Here is a 22,761-nt window from a genome sequence, read left to right on the forward strand (position 1 = left end):
CAGCTAATTTGAGAGGACAGCAGGGAGCCACAAGTTTATGCGATCTCTTTCTAGCAAGTAATGAATGAGAGGTTCAAAAACTTGAAAACTGAAATAAGATTTCTTGGTTCTCAGCCAGTTTTTCCTCCAACTTGTGAACAGTAAACTGCAGTCTTAACCGATTTTGCAGGCTTGGAGTTTTGGACAAGAAGCAGCGATATCTCTCAAGTAGCCTGAATACAGAAGCAGTTCAGAACAAGGAACCTGCACACAGTCTTGCTGTTTTGAACTTTACTAGAATTTTCAAGTTCATTTTTGGGCCAACGTCCAACACAGAGATCATTTTTCTATCGAACCAATTTGTTTGTAAGAGATGGGCAGAGAAGCGGATGATCAGATTTTTTTTTTTTGGTTAATAGAACATTTCTAAGGTCAAACACAAGGAAACCTGAATGGAGAAGACCTGTCATTGCACATAGGTTTACCTTATAAAGTTTTATAATTTTCAGACTCCACAGTCACATTCCTATCTAAAAGGCAAAACACGTCTCTTCAAAGATTTGGAAGTAATGGGAAAAATAAACGCCTAAGGCCAGATTTGAACCTTATCTGCTAAAAAGGAGAAGCAGGTAATCAAGGTCAGGGTAGTTTGAGATCATCTCCAGCTTACAGTTGCACAAAAAGCTTTGTTTTGATCCAAGTGGAATCACTCTCAAGCTGTGAAGGCATTGTTCCCCCGGCCCCTCACCATCTTCAGAGACTTGTTATTCCCACCCTCCCCCAACACTCTCCACAGCAGTTTCATTTGTGAAGCTAGACAGAAATCACGTGGCATCCTATGACTTAGAAATATACCCTGTTGTCATCAGCCCTGATCTACAGAACCAAGCCTTAACTCCTTCAGTTATGGCCCTGCCTCAAAGAGAATGGCAACTAACTTGGCAATGGTTTTAATTGTCTTGATTTAAGTTAGAACCTTCAATTCACTCTCAGAGTGGCTCAAATTGTCAGGACAAATTAAAAAAATAAATAAAATTTAAAAGAATCTGCTTATCATCCATTCAAAGGCTCTTGAGGGAGCTGCTAAGATGCAAGTTATATATATTTTTGTTAATCTACCATTTCCACTGTATCAGATTTGACCATTTCTCTCTTTGAGCTGAGTTCCTCCCTTTCCTCACAGGCAAAGTGTCGTAATTCTTTGGAAGAAGGCAGTTTTTCCCCTGGTATTGCAGCATCTTTTCTATCCTGCTGCTGTTCTTGCCGCCCTACTGAGATAACAATCAAAAAATAATTTCTTAATGACTGTACAAACTATGATTTTATCTTGAAAAACTAGCATGTTTCCAATCCCACAGTGTCAGAATTCATCCTCCTTTGTGTTTTTCATATACCTCATGAAATCAGCTAGACAGCAGCAGGGACAACACTAAAATCCCTCTTTGGCCTAGAGTCCATTGGCCCCACTGTACAGCTTGCCTAGAAATGCTACATGTAGATGCCATAGACTTACATGTCAACCTGTTTATTTCACAGCAGATCACTTCAGAATATAGCATTCTGAAGCACATAAGTTGCGAGCCCATCCTCACTAGCCACGCCAGCATGGTGGAAAAACACTAGTTCACCTGCTTGCTGTGAACTTTGCTCTACTTCTTATTCCTCAACCTCAGCTCAGTTTCCAGGCTCTGCTTCAGTCATCTGGTAAGTTTTCAGACAGGATCTCAGCTTGCCTGTTATAGCAGACTGATGCTTCACAGCTTCTAGCAGTGTTCTGCATGGCTAAAGACAAGAACTTTCGGCCACCTCTGAGCATGGCTATTTTCCTTATATACCAGCACCAATTTCAGTGGCATAAAAAGCTCATCTACAGCGACACATAGGAAGGCTATCAGAAAACCTTCAGACCTAAAGAACTCAGACTGCAGAAAGAGGTTCCCTATGGAAGTAAAGAATATTTTTCATGCAGCTGCATACTTAGTTGTCCTTCAAAAGTCTAATGTCACCTCTCTCTACCGAGACACACACCCAAGGAGAAATGAAGGGATAGCTAAAAGAACAAAGGCAACTGCATAGCTTTGGGACTGGTGATAACACATAGTATCACAAACTACCTGCTACCAAAAATCATGACTACCTGATGCTTGCTGAAGAATCATGACATATTTCTTAACGGACAATGGAAGCTGTGTGTGGGGATGCCACTCAGTTCCAAAACTGAGTCTCTAAGGCTCATTTTGACCAGCAGACACCTTCTCGGGTTAACTGGTATAGAAAAGTCTTGCTGTGGTAAATACAACCCAGCAATTACAAGGCTATAAATCCAGCACTTCCCTTTTTCTCTAGAGAAAAGGATGGAGGTAATGAAGAAGAGAGGAAGAATAGGAATAACCTTATTCTTCAGGGAGATAAACAATTGAAAGGAAATAAAAGAGCTGTAATAAACAGCGAATACAGAAGAATTAGGTCCTGCATCTGTGTAACAATTTTTATCCAAGTGCATATCAATACAGGATAAAACAAAATTGAGAGAAGGTGATGCCAATCCATAGGAGGAATGTTAGGCTATCTTGTCCCAAGAAGGAGTGCTGTTCATAGTAATACAGGGAGGTGAGGCAGAAGAGAAAGTATGGTACATGGCTGTTCCAGACAGGCTGGGCACTAAGCTTCACAGGGAAAGTGGAGAGGACAGACAAAACACAGAAAAACAGAACAGCAATATTATAAAGACTAGGTAAATCACAGTCCCCCTTCAGCAAGAGTTGGAATACACACTATTAGGAATGTTTATTGAGGTTTTTTCCAGAGCAGAAACACCTCCAAAGTGTCAATGTTACACTGTGAAGTGAGTGATGAGATCAATGAATCAGCAATGGCCAGCATTGAAAAAGTTTAAAAATAGACTGAAGGAGGGGGAGCAGAGGAAGAGAGGTGTACTTTTTTATAGCTTCCTACTTGGAAGAATACATTTTTATCTTGCCCTGTAAGAACTAGAAGTATGATAGGTACTGCAGGAGTTTAAACCACAGTATCTTAATTTTCAACCATCTTCCATTTGGCTCACTGCCTTGAATGACATTTGAAATAAAACAGGAAGCAAAAAAGTTTCCACACAAAGAAATATTTAACTTAAAGAGACCATATCTAATAGCAAGATTTTAGCACTTGACATTGCCCCAAACTTGGAGAGAAGTTTGCAGAAAGCTCTATAGCACTGTCAACAGCTGCCTGAGAAGCTGGCAAAAGCAACAACCACCATATGATTGTTTAGTTTAGCCTCTTTGGTTTGATTCTACCTACAATATATCACGCCTTCGTTCAGGAGCCTCTGCTTTGATGTGAAGTGTTCTCTGTTCCCTCTCAACACAACCCCCCTGCTACTTGACTGCCTCTCCCAAAAGGCTGCCTATAGACCACAATCAACTCCATCTCGCCACTTCTAGGCTGTGTAAGAGGCCAGGTACCTACAGCTGTGGAAAGGAAAGCACATCTGAAAAGCCCACAAGGACATTGTGATTCTGATCTCAGACTGCTGAACGAGGAAAAAATTAACAATTGTTATTCAAGCTTCATATGAGTAATGATCAGATCCCTAGCTTTGGGAATGTTTTAGAAGCTACTTGAACTATACAGTGGCCTGGGGCAAGGGGCATGAAGCGTGTGATTGGCATCTCACAGTCTCTCTTCCCTCTGTCCTCGACATCACACACATTCCCTTTCACTCCTCTCCTTCTAGCTCTGGTCTCTTCAAGGTAAAGACTCTATAAATTCCCCCACATCTTCAAGGAATACGGCCTATAAGTGGGGGATGGAGACAGCAGCAAACTTCCCAGATCAATGGCCATTTGAAATTCAGACATATGGCTGAAGCCCTACAGCTGCATGTGTTAATTACCACACATGTCCCCTGTAAAGCAGTCTGTTAAACACAAAGAAAACAGAAGAGAAAAAAGCTGTTCCAAGGGATTAAGTAAATAGTCTAAATTTTTGACCCTGCTCCCCCAGACACACGCCCGTGTATAAGAACATGTGCTCCCTTCCTTTCTCCCAACACCTGCATGCTGAGGAAGCACAAGACCCCTTCCATCTCTAGCCATGTGCATTGAACCTATCTCAAAGTGTACTTTCCCCCTTCCAGCTCCCGCCTCCCTCTGCCCAGTCTCTTCTCTCATCAGCCCCTCTCCCTTTCTCCTTTAGAGAACTAATTCCTGGCTGACAAACAGACTAGTCTTGGGCTTACAATACACCTTTTCATTTCCTTGCAGGCAAAAAGAATGGATACCTCACTGCTACGTCTGTATTGCATGTGTGCAAATGAGGGAAGGGGGAAAAAACTTGACTATATTTTTTTAGCTGCTTGTTTTTTTCAGGTCCACACCTCCCTCCTGCCTCCGATCATTAAGAGCAGATATTCAGAGCTTTAGTGAGTGAGCACAACTCTGCTCTCTAACTATATCACCCCATCTAGTTCACCTCAGGATTCGAATTTAGTCTAAAGATGATATTCTATTTGACTATGAAACTGGAGGAGTAGTTTTTCTATGAAGGAAGAAATGGAGAGGAATAGAGCGAGGCAGATAGGCAGCATAATTGAATAGTGCTGGAAGAACCTTCAGAAGGGAACTAACATGCTTCAGAAGGAATCCGTATGTACAAAACAAAGCACATCTCAAACGTACACAGGGTGCAAGTGACACTGCATTCTCAAAATTAAAATATTTTTATTTCAAGAAAAAGGTCATTCCTCAAAGTTAGAGTGCCAGACATCTACAGATTAACTGTTCAAAATGAGCCCAAGACAACTGATCTTAAGATCCATCATCATTTAAAGGTGTATTTGTGAGCAGCTGAACAGTCAAGATGTAGCCTGTCAAGTCTCTACACTTGAGAAATGCTTTGCTGCAACACCTAAAGGTCCCATCAGAATCTGAGCACCAAGCTCAGCACAGTGACATGTAATAAAAGACACGGACACAACCCAGAGAAATTCAGTCTGTCAGGAAGACTTCTCCTATCCCTAGCCTTTTATCAAAGCATTTTGCAGTACACCTCCCTTGCTTTCAACATAAAACAAAAGCCCAGATAAGCACATGGAGGGAAGCTATTATTCCAGCTAGATATGTTCTCAAGAAGCTTTAATTCTCATAGGTACCATTTCAGGAACTTGAACAAACATTGTGGTTGTCTCTCCAGCTTCCCCCATCTTATTTACAAGCACACATGCTCTGCATGCATTCAAGTCTTCCCAGCACAATTTCATAGTTTATTTCTCTTATAGAGAAGCCTTGACAGAGCTCATGGGGCAAAGGAGTTGGAAGGAAAGTACTTCCAGTCCCTCAACTCAACCCCTGCACCCACCACAAAATAAATGTCCTGGTGCATTACATTGACTTGAAAGACAGTAACACTAACATTCAGATGTCTAGATTCTTCCGCAGGATGCAAATACTCAAACAAAGTAGGGTCATGTTAGGCTGGTGCAAGAAAATAACTTGTAGCTTCACTTATCTGCAAACCCAGCAATTTCTCCAATTTATCCTCAGATTTATTTTCAAGAAACAACTATAGAAGACAAGTCTAGGACTATTAATTTCTAAGTTACAATGATGCTGTTTTAAAGGATCTAGAGAAATACCTAGGGTAATAGTACAACATCTTGGTGTGCTGATTCAGATGAAGAGCATGGGAAGAATTTGTTTAACAACTCTTCAAAAAAGAAAAGGTGTTGAGGCCACATAGCTAAGAAGTATTTAAACAACAAAACCAACCCACAGACCCCAGAACTATTCCATTTCTCTGCAAGCTGTAATTGGTCAGACACCAGAAATCCATGTATAGCACATAAACAGTTAATAATACCTTAACAGATGTTGCTTAATCAATTATTAGTCTGCTTATTAGATCTACTCACCAGGCTGCTCAATACCATGACTTAATCATTTAAAAACCTTTACAGCTGTCCTTAAGACATTACAGACATAAGTAGTCTGTAGATTGCTATAACAACACTTGTAAACTACAATTTTATTAAGTCTTATTATATAGACTAACCTACCGATTAGAACTGTTGCTTTATAGATGAAAGCAGAATTCTTGAATTAAATAAAACAAAATATACTTTAAAACAGAATTTGCTTTCTGTTTAAACTTGCCAATGAAAGTTTCTTCAGCTTCAAATTTGATACATATGTTCCAAGGCTCACAAAAAAATGTCTTGATGAAAACTAAACAATTTCAGACAAGTCAGAGATGTGGGGATGCAAAAGGATTGTTTTTAATTCTACTGTTTATGTAGCAAATTTGAGGTTGAGTTTTTCTTCTAGACTTTAATATTTCAAAAATCTGTTTGATTTATGCGATATATCTAAGCGTTTCTTAAAACAGAGCTCCACTCTCGAAAAGCAATCCAGTATGCACAGTATTGCAAAATTACATTTCCTCTGTTCTCACAAAAAATGATCACAAATCCCAGTTAAAAGCTGGTTCTCTCTATCTTATAAAATCTGTAATATTAACAAACTACAGTCTGCCATATCTGTGAAATTCACTTGCTTTCTACAATTACATTTAACTGGAATTTAATAAACAATTTCATAATTGTGTACGGTATATGGATAGCAATAGGAAGCAGACTGAGTTCTGAATATCTATGAACTGGCAAACCTACTGACTAAAGTAACAGTATTTTTTACAGAACTATTTTTATAACACAGAAACAAACTTCAATTCCACCTCTAAGTTTGATCAGAAACATAAATATGAGCTAAACAAAGTCTTATGTGCTACAAATTCCATCTACAGAAATTTTTTTTCACAGCCCACTCAGGCCTTTGCAGGACAGTGTTTTTGTTGCACTGATCTCTCCCAGTTACTTCTCCGCCACCTGAGTTTCTATCTCAATTTCATGAAATGCAGCACACCTTTATATTTCTCCCAGACATTTCCTGCCTCTTGTTAAATTTTACCAGGGTAGACTGAGAAACTGTCACCATCAGTGTGTGGCAGGACAAAGCAAGCTTTTGCACATGCAGAAGACATGGAGCATCCATGTAGCACATGCACAGCAAGTCTGCTGCTTTCAGGAAGGAGACTTACTGTATATGCATAGCATGGCCTGACTTTCCACATAGCTACACTACACACGTAGCATTAAATTGTATGTGCACACTTTGTGTACGCACGTATGTTCTACTCAGAAAAGACCTGACAAACATGTCAGCCTTGTCTAGGAATACTACGTGACAAAGTTAAACAGTTCAGAAAGCAATTTTTGCATGAAAATTCTCCTTCATCCAGGCTTATAAAGTAGAATGTTATTTATTTAAAAGTAAATATGTAACATAAGGGATCCAGAAGAATTGTTTGGGTAGCACTGCAGACTTAGTACCTGCTAATGTTCTTGAAGAAATTCATCGTAAGATGGTGTTCACCAGCTAGAACCATCACTTAGCTTCATACTGCCCCAGTAAACTTGTATTTCTTTCACTTTAGTGATGAAGGCCATACAATATTTCTCTATCTTTCCTGTATCCTCCACAAGCTGCTAAAGACATCACAAAGCATTTTCTCAGTATTTGAGTTTGGAGAGGCAGGAATAATTAGGTACTTGAAGATTGGTTTGTGTAGTAACACAGCTTTGTTTCAGATTTGATCAGTACCTGGTTGAATCCAGAAAAAACTAGAGAAAGTAAAGACTAAAGTCCCAGTCTCAGGTTTTGATCACATTTCAACTTGACGTTTTGGTCGAGATATTATCTGTCTTCTGAGATTTACTCACCACTTGTGGAGGCAGTGTGGTCCCCTCCCTATGAGCAGATAGCAGAATTAGTGCCAGCTGCACCTGACTCCTTACCAACAGCAGAGAAAGGTTCCAGGTCTCCATGTACAAACGGTTTCATTTATTTACATCAGCACAAGCCTTCCTCCACTTGGGTTTGCCTGAGGAGAGTGCTCAACCTTTACTGCTCAGTCTAATTAGTGACTCAGACTAATGGCTCATTACTGATTCAAATTGATCAGTCTACTGGGTGCACAACTAGGCCATTAATGTTTTCTAGAGGTAAGACTCTTGGAAACCAGCAGGAAGAGAGCCACAGAATGGACCAACTTGCCCACAACTGCAGTGGAGAATTTGCCTGCAATGAAGCCTGCCTTTAAGTCCATTTCTCACAGTTGAACCCACAAAAAGCAACTCAATTCCAGATTTTTAATTGACAGGAATTTTAAGTTGTTCATCTTAGGTCCTCAAATTGCTTCAGTGTTCTCTCGTAGGCTGCAAACTCATTGGGCAAAGCTTTTCGCAACTCCATGCAAGAGCCATGTCTAGATGTAGGACAGTAAAACGAGCTCAACCCAAGTTTTGCCTTCTTGGGGCCATCAGAGTTTACATTTCACCAACATCACTGTACCTGCCCCAGGTTGAGGGAATTGCAGATACTATTGCTGACTTTTGCAATAGGGAAACAAAGCAAGTCAAAACAGGCCTGGAACTTTATGCATTGCAAGAAACTTTAAGAGAAAAGGGAGTTCATACCATGCAAGACTCATGATTGATACTGACAATTTATCTAGCCCATATTTACCCTGTACTTGCATCATCTTTTAATCTCAGATTATAGAACCAAGCCTCCTTTCCCATTTCCTTCATTCAGTTGGTTTAAAAAAGGTATCAACACCTCTCACACAGTGCCCAGAACAGTTAACTTCTAAAGAACCAGTATGCCCACTTGGATCTTTTTTCTTCACTCATTTCCAATCTCTTCACTTTTAATTCATTATTTTCAGTTTTAAGAAGGAAGACTAAGGGACTTTATGGAGACAAGCAATAACATGGCTGCTTTTTATATCCCTCTGTCTCTTGACCAGCCTACTTATTAAAACCTGCTTGGTGACTGCAAAAGACCCTACTCATGGCTGCAATGTCAGATCTGTAGCTTTGAGCTCCTAAAACCTCAGTGTTCCTCAGATAAAGAAAATAAAGTTTTGGTTTGTTTTGTTTCATATGTGTGGCACGATTTCCCTTTGGCTGGACAGGAGTGTTCTGCATTCTTTAGGCAGGGAAGAAATCCAGTCATGTTGGCTCTAAGGATGCCTTTCACTGCTTCTTAAAATATTAACAACCTCCCAGTGGGAGGGGGATGCCTTCTACAGGACAGCATGCATCTTTCAAGTTTCTCAGGCCTTTCAAACTAAGCAGCAACTGAAGTAAATTAATGCAAGAAGCTCCTTAACGAGAAAGGATTGTACAAGTAACAAGCCAGAATAAGGAACAGCCAGCAACAAAAATCCGCAGGTTCTGGAAATCCTAATCTCACTCAAGAATAACTGCATTCCCTGAAAAAGGTCCTGGAAACTTGTTCTTAGCTTGCAGGCTGAATTCAGCATAGAAAGAACAGTGGTAAATGTCTGAGCTGCAAAGTCCACACACCAAGCATGTCCTGGAGAACCTGGCTTTCAATTCTACCTCATACCAGCATGCCTCTGTCTCCCCAGGCCCAGGTCTGCTCTGCCTTCTAGCAACAGAGCACTTCTCAGATGCAGAACAAATCAATATGTTCTATTTTAAAGTTTAAGTTTGGTGCCAATTTAATTTGATTTAAATTACCTTACAGGGCAAATTGTATGAGTAACTGGCATTGCATCATACAGCAGTAGCAGCAATGTAAACATGGGCAACCAGACCATGGGATTTAAAAATAAAAAGGATTTCTTGCCAGCACTCTTGCCTGTTCTCTGCAGAAAGCTCCACAGAGCTGCTTCTAGAACTACATGCCAAGCCATGTGACCATAAAGCTGTTTCATTTTCTTCTCATCAGTAGTGAGAGCGCCTGTGAGTGGAATCGCATGTTATCTCACATTTTGTGGTAACTCCGTCATACCTATTGATTCTCAGAAATCAAGGCTAAATAGGATGGAAAAAAGGCCAAAGCATTTCAAGAATGAGAGTTATTATTGATAACCAGCCCTTTTCTCCTTCCGACATTAATTTGCCTCTTCTAAAGGAGAGCTAATATGCCAATAAAGTCTTCCTTTTCATTTATTACCTAACAGCTTAAGCCTACCCATCTGCACTGTTTCTAAGGCAGTGCAGCCTCCATCCAAAAAACTGTTTTGCCCTGAAGACTTGAAAGGCACCAGCATCACATAAAGTTTATTAGCTCCATATTTTACATTCCTGCATGAATGAGACAAAAGAAATCACTTTTGAGAGTCTTAGCTATTCCCTTTCCTCCTAAGAGTGCCTATTCTGTGCCAGATAATGCTCTTTGACTCAGAGATCCCCACCCAGGGATGGAGAGAGGAGTCTGCCGTGCAATGAGAAAAGTCCAAAAGCTCCCGTGTCAGATGGCAGGTGCCCAAAGTGATGTCAGAAGTTTCCAAGATGTGCCTCTACAACAGGAAGGTCATCACTGACCCAGTTCCTGCTGAATCCCTCCTCATCCTGCCCTTCTTGTAATCTTTGCAGAAAGTCTGAACACTCAGCTAGAATGGATGGTCATATGCACACTGGCTAGCCACCAGTCTTCAGAGAAGCCAGACCTCCTGGCAACCACCTTGCTTCAAGGAAGTCAGGTTGTTCTTGGTTCTAACTTCCTTACAACAGGATCCAATACAGGAATTTTGAATCAAGGTAACAGGTCAAGAAAAAAACTGATAAGAAAGCAAAATTCATTTTTAGATTAGATAAAAAAGTAATGCTAAGTCAATCAAATTTTAAATCAAATTATTTCAGCTTCTAAAAGCCCTCTTGATTTTAAAAGCCCTATTTAATAATTGCTCACACGTATTTTTGACATGATGGAGAAAGGCCAACGTGGCTTGTGTGGGGGCTTTTAACAGATCTGAACAGATTCAGAACTGGAGGGAACAGGAAGTTTACACAATTACCTGAAGTATCCTGGCCAAAGGGAAACATTTTCCTTTTTTTGACAGCTACTGCATAGGATGTTTCTGCAGCCACATGACAAAGTGTACCATTATTGACACAGGATGCCACAGGCAGCACCAAGGAGAAGCAATTTATATTACAAATTTTAGATTAATCCATTTCATTTATAGTTCTCTGTGTGCTCTAGCCTCTGAGTTAATAAAGAGAGTGAAGAAGGAAAAACAAGTTCAGATTTTTTTCTCTTTTGCTCCTGTTTCTTATGAAATCCAACATCAGCTGCTTCCAGTTCAGGAAGAATAGACTAGGACTACTCAGGTAGGAAGCCTACCAACACCACCCACTCAAAAATAACGCAGATTTCAAGAGCTACTTGATTTGCTTGTACTTCAGGCTAGACTAGCAATGATTGCATATCACAGAATGATAACAATGCATTCAGGTGCCAATTATACATTAACATGTAATTACAGGTTTACAGACATATCCTCATCTAAAATATGAAGCAGGATTCAGCATTCAGTCTTAACTAGGTAGTTTTCCTTGCATTTTCCTTCTCCCTGTCTTTTCCTAAGCTACTATACACAACCAATATGCTGGAGAGCAGATATGCTCAAAATGCATCACTACTCTGAACATAGCAATCTATAATTCCTGTTAAGTGTTTTCAGGACTGGATTGACAGTCTCAGCACGGAAGATGTTATTCAAATTAAAGTGTTGGCATCAAGGTAAGCATTTTCCTGTGTTTTGAAGTGTCAGGAATAATTGGTTTAGAGAGTTAGCAGTAAAAATCCTGGTTCAGATACCCAAAACAGGAAGTTCTCCCAGGAAACAGCCTTCATTCTCACCAGCAGGAGTGAGGACGTATTCAGCACTCTTTTCCTCTAGCAAGGAGACAAAAGTTGACTGACTAAATGAGTGGTGGAGGGGAGAAGGGTTGAAAATTAGAGTGTGGAGAAGGCCTAAAGACAAACTTGACTGCACATCAATGTATACTTCAGTGGTCATCCCTCCCAAGACTATTTCAATGAATGTAAATCAGAGGACATAGAGAATGGCTACAAACACACTCCAGAGAGAGACAACAACGACGCATCTAGTGCCTTGCTTCGGAAAAGCAAGGACTGAAAAAAGAAACGTAAAGGAGGACCAATGCCTAATGCACAAGAGGGAGGTTTCCAAGCACAGCTAGGGTTTAATCCAGCGCTGCTCCAGCCGGCCAGAGGGTTTTATGCTCTGTTAAAAAAAATCCACCTTTCGATGCACATAAAATCACAACCATTACATTGACACTCCTGACTCTCAGTCTACTAGTCATATTGATAGCCTTCCTAATCTCTAGGGATTTTACTGAGAAATGCTCAGTAGTTAACTTCAAGGTGAACAAGCAGAGGTTTTTCTGCACCAGCTGCCCCTTTGGGAAGCTCTGCTTTCATATACTACTTCTCAGCTGAAAAACACAGAGCAGAGCACACCATTTTCTACTCTGCAGGGTGATGCACAGTCAGACTGTCATCTTATTCCTCCTACTGAAGGGAGAGGTCTAAAGGCACATAAGCTTCCTGCACACTGAGCTGGTTAGGAACCCAGGTTCTGAATTATCTCAGACTTGGCTGGGCACCTGCTATTACAGAACAAGTTGCTAAAGCACAGGACTTCACTCACCTTTCCTCCCTGAATTACCCTGGCTTGATGGTTTATCAGTTACAGAACCTAAAGGGGAGGAAAAAGAAAAGCGTCATTTATTTAGATGCTGCACGATCATACAGAACATGTAATGTCATGTTAATACAGTCAATATTTCAACCCACAAAGTGTCCATTTTATTTGCCAACAACTCAGTTTCGGATTCAGAGAGCCTGCAGCTTCAACCAACTGAGATAGTGTAAGGAAGTTTTATGTGTTAAGATGTTAAATCAGGATGAGAGTAAAGAAGAAAACTTTAGTAGCTGAACCCAGTGATTTAAAAGAACTCAGAGTAGTATGCTAGTAAGAAACCTGGAATAAATCCAAGGGCAAGAGGAAAGATCAATAAGAGTCACTTCTCTCATTTGCAAATGTCAGGAAGAACAAATCAAAAACAGGTGGGGAGAGTGTGCAGGGAATGCAAGGGGCAGTATTCTAAAGGAAAAGGATTAAGTAGGACAATTTGCAGAAAATGGATTTCAACCAACCCCTGAACATCCCCAGCTGTTTGAAAAGGGACACTGAATAAGATCCAGCATGTACTTAAATAGAACACATCTTGGGTTTTTTAATATAACTTATATCTTCACATAATATGTGATTCTACACTTGTTTCTGCAGTTTGCTCTTGTACTTCACCACAGTTTTCTACTAAAACTTGAACTGATGATACAAGCTGTTTGAACAAATCCATTACCAAAGTGTATAAAAAACTATGAAAAGCTTTTTTTTAATAGCTTTATTCCCAGGAAACTGATTCTTCTGTGCACCATTACTAAACAGTTCCAGTGATTACTGATCCTCCAGGAAACATGGATCAAAAAAGTTAGCTCCAAAGGAGGCAGCTCTGACCAGCCCAAGAGTCTGGTCAAGATAAACTCTAAATGTAAACGCTATTGCCCAAGCACTTTCACTTGCAGATCAGTTCATCCCAGATCTACTGCTGAATTACAAGTAGGAAGCACATACCCGCTATTAGTCATCATAGACCTAACGTGTGTGTCCTACAATACACCATGAATTTACTTTCCTGGTAACACAATTTTATAAACAGCTCAAGACTGAATGAACAGATCAGCAAAACTCAAACATACCCTACCAAAACCATACACTGATATTAACAGGATATTAATCTTATTTTCTTTCCACATACCTGTGAAACACTAACCATCCCCTCAAGCTACATTGACTTGCTGGTTCCCAGACAATTCTCCCACTCAACTCAAATCCTCATGCAAGCCACTGTGTGCTTATTACCACAAAACACCCTACAGCCAAGAGGACACTGAATAAGGTGAGAAAGATCTTAAAAAAACAGAAGCTTGATTGCTATCATGCTTGCATCTAATGGGCGAACACTGCAGGATAACATGAAAAACTAGAGCCCAATCTCATCCCATTATAAGCCATAGGCTATCATATTGAATGGTGGAGAGAAAAAAAAAAATCACCACTCTGTTCTAAGTACAGAAAATGATGGATTTGGGCCCAATAAACCATAGGGCAACAGAGCAGTGTCAGGCTGAGAGCCCAGAAGCACATCACTTAAACCCATGACTAACAGCCTGGCTCTGGACCTCCTTCTTGTGACCTGTGGTATAAGCCCAGTGCTATCCAGCCCCATGACACAAACACGGAGATCCTGGAACTGAGCAACATGACCAGAAGACCCAAAACAGCAGGAGCCCAGACTTGGGGGCTAGTAGTCAACAATGTCCCGTTTCACACAGAACGACCTTATCAAACTTTTAACTGAAGTCACTCTGCAGGCAAAATGACTCCATGGCCCATTCAACACAGCCCAAGAACCACTTCTTTAAACTACCACTCATGGAAAAAAGTTAGCCTATCTGTTAGGGGAATCTCTGGTTTTGGTGTACACAGCAACACTGACTCTTGCCCTGGCTACCACAGGCTGTTACATCGGTGGTTTTTCTCATGGAACTTTGCAGGAGTATCTGCACTCTAACTGCAGGGTAGACAGGCCACAGTTCAACTCCTTTGCAGCTTCCAAATGCCAACAAGCACACAGGAAGATACAAGCACAACCACAGTGTTAGATCAGGTACTGGCTAAGTCACCTGAAAAGATTAAGTGCTCTGAACAGGACACGTTCCTCCCAACCCCCTTCAGTTATCAAATTAGTATTTGTTGAAGCCACTCCCACAGTACCTGAACATACAGGAGTTTTGTTCTGTACAGAAGAGCCGCTAATAGGCTTGCCATCAGGTGTCACACACCAGCAGTATCCAGTGTAGGTATGGCACTGCACCTGTTTGATAAAACAAAGAGTAGGCATTTCATTTCTTATTCTATCACTCACCACTTTTATTATAATACAGCATCTTAGTGGAAGCCCCAATCCAGATGCATCACCAACACATCGTTCAGAGTGAGGAGGTCACACAGAAAAGTATCTTTGATATCATTATCTTTTCTTTCTTCCCTCACCACCCTTCCCAAAGAAAGGTTATTTCTCCTACTCTGGCTCCTTTAGCCACAATTCAGAAGACAAAAGATGTTATAAGTAATCAGTTGAGAACACTTCAGTTCAGGAATGCAGCAGTTGTCTCTCCCCTCATTCCACCCTCTGCTAAATCCCATTTACTATCTACCATTAAATAGTTGTCCCACTGCATCCCAGCTGGCATGAGGAACAGCCACCCTGGCCCAATTCCACAGCCACTGCTTGAGAACAGTATTCTGTGGGTGTTTCAAGAGTATTTTGTTCAGTAAACATGGCTGGAAAAATGTAATGCTGACTTATGTTAACAAACCCTCTCCAGATAGATTTAAGCTCTCTCCTGTTACTATGTCAACCTAGGCAGTAGGAGCAACATCCAACACGCTTACTCTTCATGTGTTGACAAGGACTTTAGAACATTTGACAAAGACGCTAATGAGCCAAAAGGTACACAGCATAAGATTCATCTTGCTTAACTTTAAAGCTCTACATCTGAACTGAACATTTAGATTTGCCTACTTCCTTCCTTCACCATGGAAAGACACCAGAATGACAAGTTCAGATGTGGACCTCTAAAGTGAGAACACATAAATCCAGATCTAGCAGAGGGGTCTTAGCAACACCTCTGCAGATATTAGTTCAGTGGCACTATAGTTTCATCTAGCTTAATAAATCTAATTACAGCCTTTGCCTCAACTTTCAACAGACCGATCAAGCATTTGGATGAAATTCAGGATGCCTTATGATTTCCCTTCAGTCACAAGTAAATGATCATCATACATCTGTAAATACTAACCTTTTCCAAAATTCTCTCTAGGATTCTAAAGACACTTGCAGTTGTGGTTGTGTGTGCACATCAGCACTTCCAACACCTTAAAATGGTATAGAAATGCCTACATTACTATAAGCTAGAGATGGCTTCTTCAATACATTTTTGGAAAAAAGCCATGAAACGAGATCACTTCAGAAACTGCCTTTTTATATTTTATTTGTATATTGAATTCTGTCCATTGTCTTTTTTTCCAAGCAAGTTCATTGAAGCCAATTTGCCATTCCAGTCTTTTCCATACAGAAGACTGATGGGGTGTTTGTGCTGTTCCCTTCATTAGAGATCATTCAGAACTAGAACAGTCATTCCCCCTTGCTGACAGCTGGCTCCAATTCCCTAAGGTAGAGGAGTTTGTTCAGTCTTAACAACAGCCTTTTTAAAAGGCTTTGAGTATCACATAAAACATGATCTAAGAGCAATTATAACACAGCACCACGTGTTTATCTTGGGTTTTACTGAAGTGCAAAGCAATCATTTTGCCTCAAGCAAACTCACTTTTAGCAGCCAAAAATCAACAATAATCTCATGTACCCATGTTACTAAAGTCACTGTCACTGCTATCTGCACTTTCTTTTTATTATCTCAATATATCACAAAATTGATTGCAAATTACTCAAAAGCACTATGAATATAAATAGCAATAATCAAGTTGCAAAATATTTCTTATTGCTTAATCTAATCAATTGCATCTTCAAGACAAGTGTGATGGAACTGCTTGGGTTTCTGTATTTAGTGTTTATCTTTGCGGATCACACACACTTCGCAACAGCACAAGAAGCTGCCTTTACATCTGAGCATTTATTGCAAAAATCTTACCCAGATATGAAGCCCCATTTCAGGATAAGGTCTTGAATTTGTAGGGCAAGATCATTCCATGTTACATAACAGAAAAAAAAAGCAGTGTACCCAGGATGTAAAAAATTCAAGTGTGAGTTGCTTAGTAGTCCTTCAGCCAAGCCTTCAGAAAATAACAAAGTAGATGATAGAGGAGTGAAAAAAAGTATTGACATAAGTTTAGGATAGATACACTAATTAAGAGCATATTATGCAACTCATCTCAATGGAGAACTACCAATTACATACGCTTATTTATGCAAGCCAAGCACATTACATCCATAAAAGTAAATAACTTAGATAATGAATGTTGATCTTCCTTAGACTGGTATTCCATGACCCTTTCTTCCCCTTGCCGCCATAAAAAAAAACACACAGAAATAAATCTCAGATTGACAGCACTTTCACAACAACCACATGTTCTACTGCAGCACCAAAGGACTTCCCTACTACAGACAACAGCAGCAATGAAATCTCAGCCCTTATCCTAAAGGCCATACAGCTACCCATGAAGAACAGACACTTCAGAAACACCAATAATCACTGCAGTTGGCTTTCCTGAATATCTTCATGTTGAGAGATGCTATCTTTCAACATGATATCTGACCAGGTCTCAGCATATTTAGGTGTCACAACAACAGTGGCCTACAGCCTAGAGTTTGCAGCTTAAAGGATGGGAAAAAACACTGGTATACTTTTCATCAGTTACATAGCACTGGTATGGCATTGAAAAAATATAAAGGCAATAGCTGATCCAGTACTATTTCTAAGCACTGTGTATAAACACAAACTCTGAAAAAGTGTCAACTATTCCAGAGCATCTTTAGTAAGGAATCTTGAAAAATTCAGGTTTTTACTTTAAATTATTCCAATGGGTTTCCAATGATCTTAAGTTTGAGTTTGTTTCTAAATCCCATTTAAACCTTCTACCTGAAATTCAACCTCATTCTAATCCTACTTCCATAGTAGTAAGATTTTTAAGTACTTTTACAATCAGAAGAGTAATAGTGTAAAAATGACATCTGTTTACTGCACAGATCCAATCACCAGTTATTGAGGTAATTTGGGCTTTACCAAAATACATGTTCGAAAAAGTATGTTTGACTTTTTTTGGCTCAGTCTTCTAAAACAAAGCGCTGTGTCAGAGAAAATGCATTATCAATTTTTCATACAAAACAAACTTGATTGCTAACCAAGCTGCAGCTACAGAACACTCCTTACTGCTGGAAAGGCACATGACAGACATAGTTTGACATCTCAAATTAACATACACTTGTCCAACAGCTGAACATTTTAAGTTATGTAACAGGGAATCAGAGAAACAAAACCTGCAAATCATTTGAAGTCTTCCATTAATATCTACACTTTCAAAAAAAAAATTCAAACTGCAGTTTAACGCCCTGCAAGCACCCAAATCCCTGATCGTGCAGGAGGACACTGTTCCTATTTTTCAGGGGTGAGAGATAGGCCATTTCAACTGTGCCTCAACTGAAGGATAAAGAGCGTGAGGGACAAACCCAACAAAAATTGCTGTGCCACCATTGCCCAAATTAAGAGTGACAAGCAGCTCCTCTATCCCCCCCTGCCATTACCATGTGTGAAATCAAATAGCAGCTAGCATACTAGCCACTGGCTGCATGAATAAACACCTGCTCTCATCAAGTTCATTACAATATGAAAACATTAAAACTATAGTCACTGGCAGACTCCTCTGCATCTTAATTTCCTGAGGGAAAAAGAAGCTGCTGTTTGGGTTTCTTCTGTATCTCACCAGCAATGCTAGAATCAGATTCCTGAGCAGTCCAAAGCTTCTCAACAAGCAAGAAGCAGCATCCCTTTATAGCAATTTGACAAAGCAGGATCAAGGAGTTGTTTCCGAAACATAAACTGGAAATGGGAGAGAAATTGCATGCACATGTATGAGGGAGAGAACAGGGGCAAAACAGTAATTCTGTGATGGCTGAAACCAGTCTCAATGGAGTTATAGAAAACAGAAGTTTGCTGTAAGAGGCTTGAGAGCACCCTGGACAAGCACGGGGCTGAGCACAGGAACAGCGACACTCACACTAGCCTTTCACTGCTATTCAGGTGAAGAGTTTGGTAACCAGTTCCTACCCCATCACAGATCAGACATTTCCTGGCTCCTTCCATAATGGAGGGCTGAGAGGACAAGAGAAGAAAAACATTCCTTCTACATTCAAAGCAGTATGTCTATGAGAGAAGGAAAAACCACATCCCGCGCTGCTGAGGGTGAGGGCAGGCAGTAGAGCTACTGCCCGCACTCACGACATGAGGCAAGGCTCCAAACCCTGGCTGCATGCAGGTGCTCTTTGTAAACACTGTACAAACAGACAAATAATTTCTTCCAAGCCAGTAGGTCATTGCCAAAACCAGGACAGTCATCTGGTCTGACTCAGTGAGCATAAGCTACAGTGTCACACAGCAATTCTTTAATCAAGCCTTTCCTTTGTTCAAGCCATCAAGGCTCAGCTAGAAAAGTCCTCTGAACCCGAGTTAGTGGTGCAATCGGCACACCGGCCTGATGACTATTTGCCCTAAGTGGTGATGCCTCTGTTCTGGTTTAAATGTCTTGCTGTACTGCTCAGATCCTGGATCTTGCCATACTTTCTGCTAGACTAAGTCAGCTGACCATTGTCAGAAGCCTGCCTTGCATTTACAGACAATTTTAGAGCTATGAATCAGTCTGTATCTTAAGTTTGAGCTTCTTTGGGACTGCAACCCCTTAAATAATTTTTGTCACTTTTTATGTTCCCTGCTCACATTTAATTCTTCTTAAATGATGTTGTGCAGGTAAATATTCCCACCAGGGCTTTATGCAGCAGCTGCCTCCCTCAAGTCTATGCACCATTCAAGAAATGCTTGCTCCACAGGAATTTGACTATTCATATAACCAGGGAAAGAAGTGATTTGTAGCAAAACAATCTTAGCCTTGGTCAAGGGCATTCCCAACACGCACTCTGGCACAGATACCATTTTTTGCTCAGGAGAGAGATTCCCAATAGGGGTTCTCTATTTCTGACACAGAATGTGACTCTTAGATTGTCATCTTCCTTAAGGATGTCAACTGCTGCTTTAAGAATTTGTTTGTTTGCTCTCTTGACTGGTACTTTGAAGAAATGCTGTATATAATCAAAGTTGCTACCTCCCTACCCATCCATAGGTTATCTTTAGCTCAATATACCAACAAGAAACACAATGAGAGCTGCAGGAAGAAAGCAAGTGCATAAGTAGCAGACAAATCTGCAAAGCAGTATTCAGAGAGCTCCAGCTATAGTCTTTTATAGAAGGGATGTCTTCTAATAAAAAAGCTGGAATCATCTACTAACTAAAGCCCAGATTCTTTATGAAGAAAGTTTCTTTAATCTAGCAAGACAGTCTGTGTTCTTTCCTTCTGAAAGGAAAGGTTAAGTCCTTGAGAGCTTAGTATTGCTAGAGTATGAGCACTAAATAATGGAATAATAGCACCCAGGGAACGTGGGACATGTCTACACAGTGCCCTACAGCACTGTGCTGCATTAAGAAATGAGTTTGTAATTCTGCCCAGCATCATGCTACACTAGCCAATGCAGAGGAACAGACTTGGATCATGAAGTCACCCTTGAAGGCTGCGAGAGTTCCCCACATCTTTAGAAAGGGCTTTAGAAAGTGGTCTGTTTGAGGGACTCAGGAGAAAGCAGTACTTTGTACACACATTAGAATAGCACAGAATGAAACTATTACTGCGGACCATAATATAGAGCACTCTTCTGAAACAGACTTGTATTACTAGATGCAGGAGTGCTCTGGCAGCTATCCAATAACAGAAAACTGCACTGACAAAGTCGGCTCCCTCACTGATCCCATTGTAAAATGACAGGTTTGACTGATGCACTCGCTTTAAGAGAAATCTCAGTGCTGCATAACTGCACCAGCAGCTGCAGTTTTGAGCACCCTGAACTCAAAGATACTCTCCAAGGAGACTTGCTCTCAGCCACTTGTATGCAGACTTGCAAGGAAAAGAAACCACAGCTAGATAGTGGAAAGTGGTGGCAAATAGCAAGACACACCACAAAGTCCCACAAGACTACACCCCCAAAGCAGGGTTAACATTATTCATGTTCATATTAACCTGTATGAAATGGATCCCATTTAAAATCTCAGCGACCTTTTCTAAAAAACTGCTTGGGGGAAAGCTATGAAGAATGCAAATCTCTCTCAGCCCATGGCAACAAGCCCCATGGCATTAGGCAGCAAAACAAAGTGTAGATAACCCAATAGAGCCTGTTGTTTATGAAGAACAGATCACAGCAGGTTAAGTGCAGCATGGAAAGGGAATGGCATTTATGCAAAATACAGCATAACAGCAAAAAGGAGCGAGCAAGTCTTGGGAACAGAAACTGGTTTTAGTCATGTCCAATTTTGCACAACAGTACCCAACCTCAGTTTTATACAGCTAATTAAATTACTCATATCAAACATAAGAATGTTGTGAATAACTCAAATTTTATCTGCATGCTTACATTACTGTGGGCTAAATGCAGAGAGCTTTTGTTATAGGAAGTAATATTCCACACACAGTCTGAAACAAAGATAGCAATTCCAGAGCAATTCATCAGGTCTGCACCCATTTACAGTCATCCCATCATGCCTGCAATGCCACTGCCTATTCTTCCATGCTATAAATCCACACTACATTTTTCAGATGTGTAAGTAGTGCTAAAAAGAGATTTGGTAAGATCTTTGCAATTCACAAACTTCCAGAATAAGGGAAACAGCACACATGGTGCATAGAAACAGTTATGAAAACCAGTGAATTGACAGGTGCCTGCTCCTCTTCATGCAGTACACAAAACCCATTATAGCTAACCATGCCAAGGGCAACTGGCTGTCCAAGCAATAGAATCAGTGGCAACACTTCTTTTCAGTCTAGATTTTACAGACAATGAAAAAAAGGCAGATTATACAAGTCTTAAAATATACAGGATGGCTCTCTAAGGCAAGGTTTAAACACAAGCCAAACCAAGGTCTTTGCCTTCCGGCCCTCCTCTCTTTCACTCTTGTTACCACATCTAACCATTGGGTCTCAGAGCCAGTTGCCCTTCAGGGAAGCAGGAGGAGATAAGGCAAGCACAGCCACCCCTCTGCAGCCGCTGCATCGTGCAGCACGTGCTGTCAGTCACATAGCAGCAGAGTAGCTATGTTCTTTTCGTCACCCTACAGCCCCATCCCATTTGTGGTGGATCCAGCCCCACATTCACACAGTTTTGTACTGTGTGCAGTTCCAGGAGCTGGAAAGGGCAGACTTGAGCTGCTTTCAGAGAAACAGTCCCACTTAGGGCTGCTTTCAGTGTTTACCCACAGTGATTGCAATTTAGTTTTTAATCAAGATGATGATAAACCACAAAAGCAACAGCTCCATCTGGTTAAGACCAAGCAGGTTCTGTGAATATAGTGTTACCACTACCAAATGTAGCTCCTAAATCTGTTCATGTTTTTCACTCCTACAAAACTTTCAAGTATTTCCACCAATTAATTAGACAAAATCCCAGATCTTTTGAAGTCTGATGGCAAGGATGATGATGATGTGGGCCTGAACACTTACTGTGTATGCACCTACAAAAAAGAGGCTCAGCTCAAAACATGAAAGCAAGTCATCTACATCTTGAGTGAGTGTTATAACAATTAAGACATTTGATATTCCACATATATGCATGCATCTTTGCATCCTCTCTGATCAGATTTCTTCTTCTACCCAAAATATTCCTCCAATAACAGTTCCATAGAATGTGGGAAGTTGTTGAAAAAATGTCCCTAGTCAACTCTACATAGAGAGTATATCCTGAAGCACATGCATCTGCTTAGATTCTTGGTGGGATGGCGATTTGAAGTTGAAGAGCATGCTGGGTATTTATCCTAGGAACTTCATTAAGAGATGCTGCTCTGTTCTGGACTTGCCAACTGAGATTCAAAAATCAAATGGAGCAACTCTGAGTAATGAACCAGAATAAACTAATAATGGTTCAGAGCTGACTTCAGCAAGGCCTCAGAGACCTCAAGAACTGTCCTACATCGCTTCCCTGTG

General features: G+C 40.6%; 1 protein-coding gene across 1 annotated transcript in view; it reads right to left on the reverse strand.

Moving 5' to 3' along the window:
- The window catches only part of SMOC1 (SPARC related modular calcium binding 1), a 129,833-nt gene that overhangs the window by 54,037 nt on the left and 53,035 nt on the right, over positions 1-22,761 (reverse strand). Inside the window, exons 4-5 of the mRNA XM_086613612.1 lie at positions 14,725-14,824; positions 12,532-12,579 (exon numbers count right to left, since the gene is read on the reverse strand). Of these exons, the coding sequence (XP_086469738.1) occupies positions 12,532-12,579; positions 14,725-14,824 (148 nt within the window). The remainder of the gene's footprint in view (positions 1-12,531; positions 12,580-14,724; positions 14,825-22,761) is intronic.

This window comes from Tauraco erythrolophus, chromosome 6 (assembly GCF_009769465.1).
Source record: "Tauraco erythrolophus isolate bTauEry1 chromosome 6, bTauEry1.pri, whole genome shotgun sequence".
Lineage (NCBI taxonomy): Eukaryota > Metazoa > Chordata > Aves > Musophagiformes > Musophagidae > Tauraco > Tauraco erythrolophus.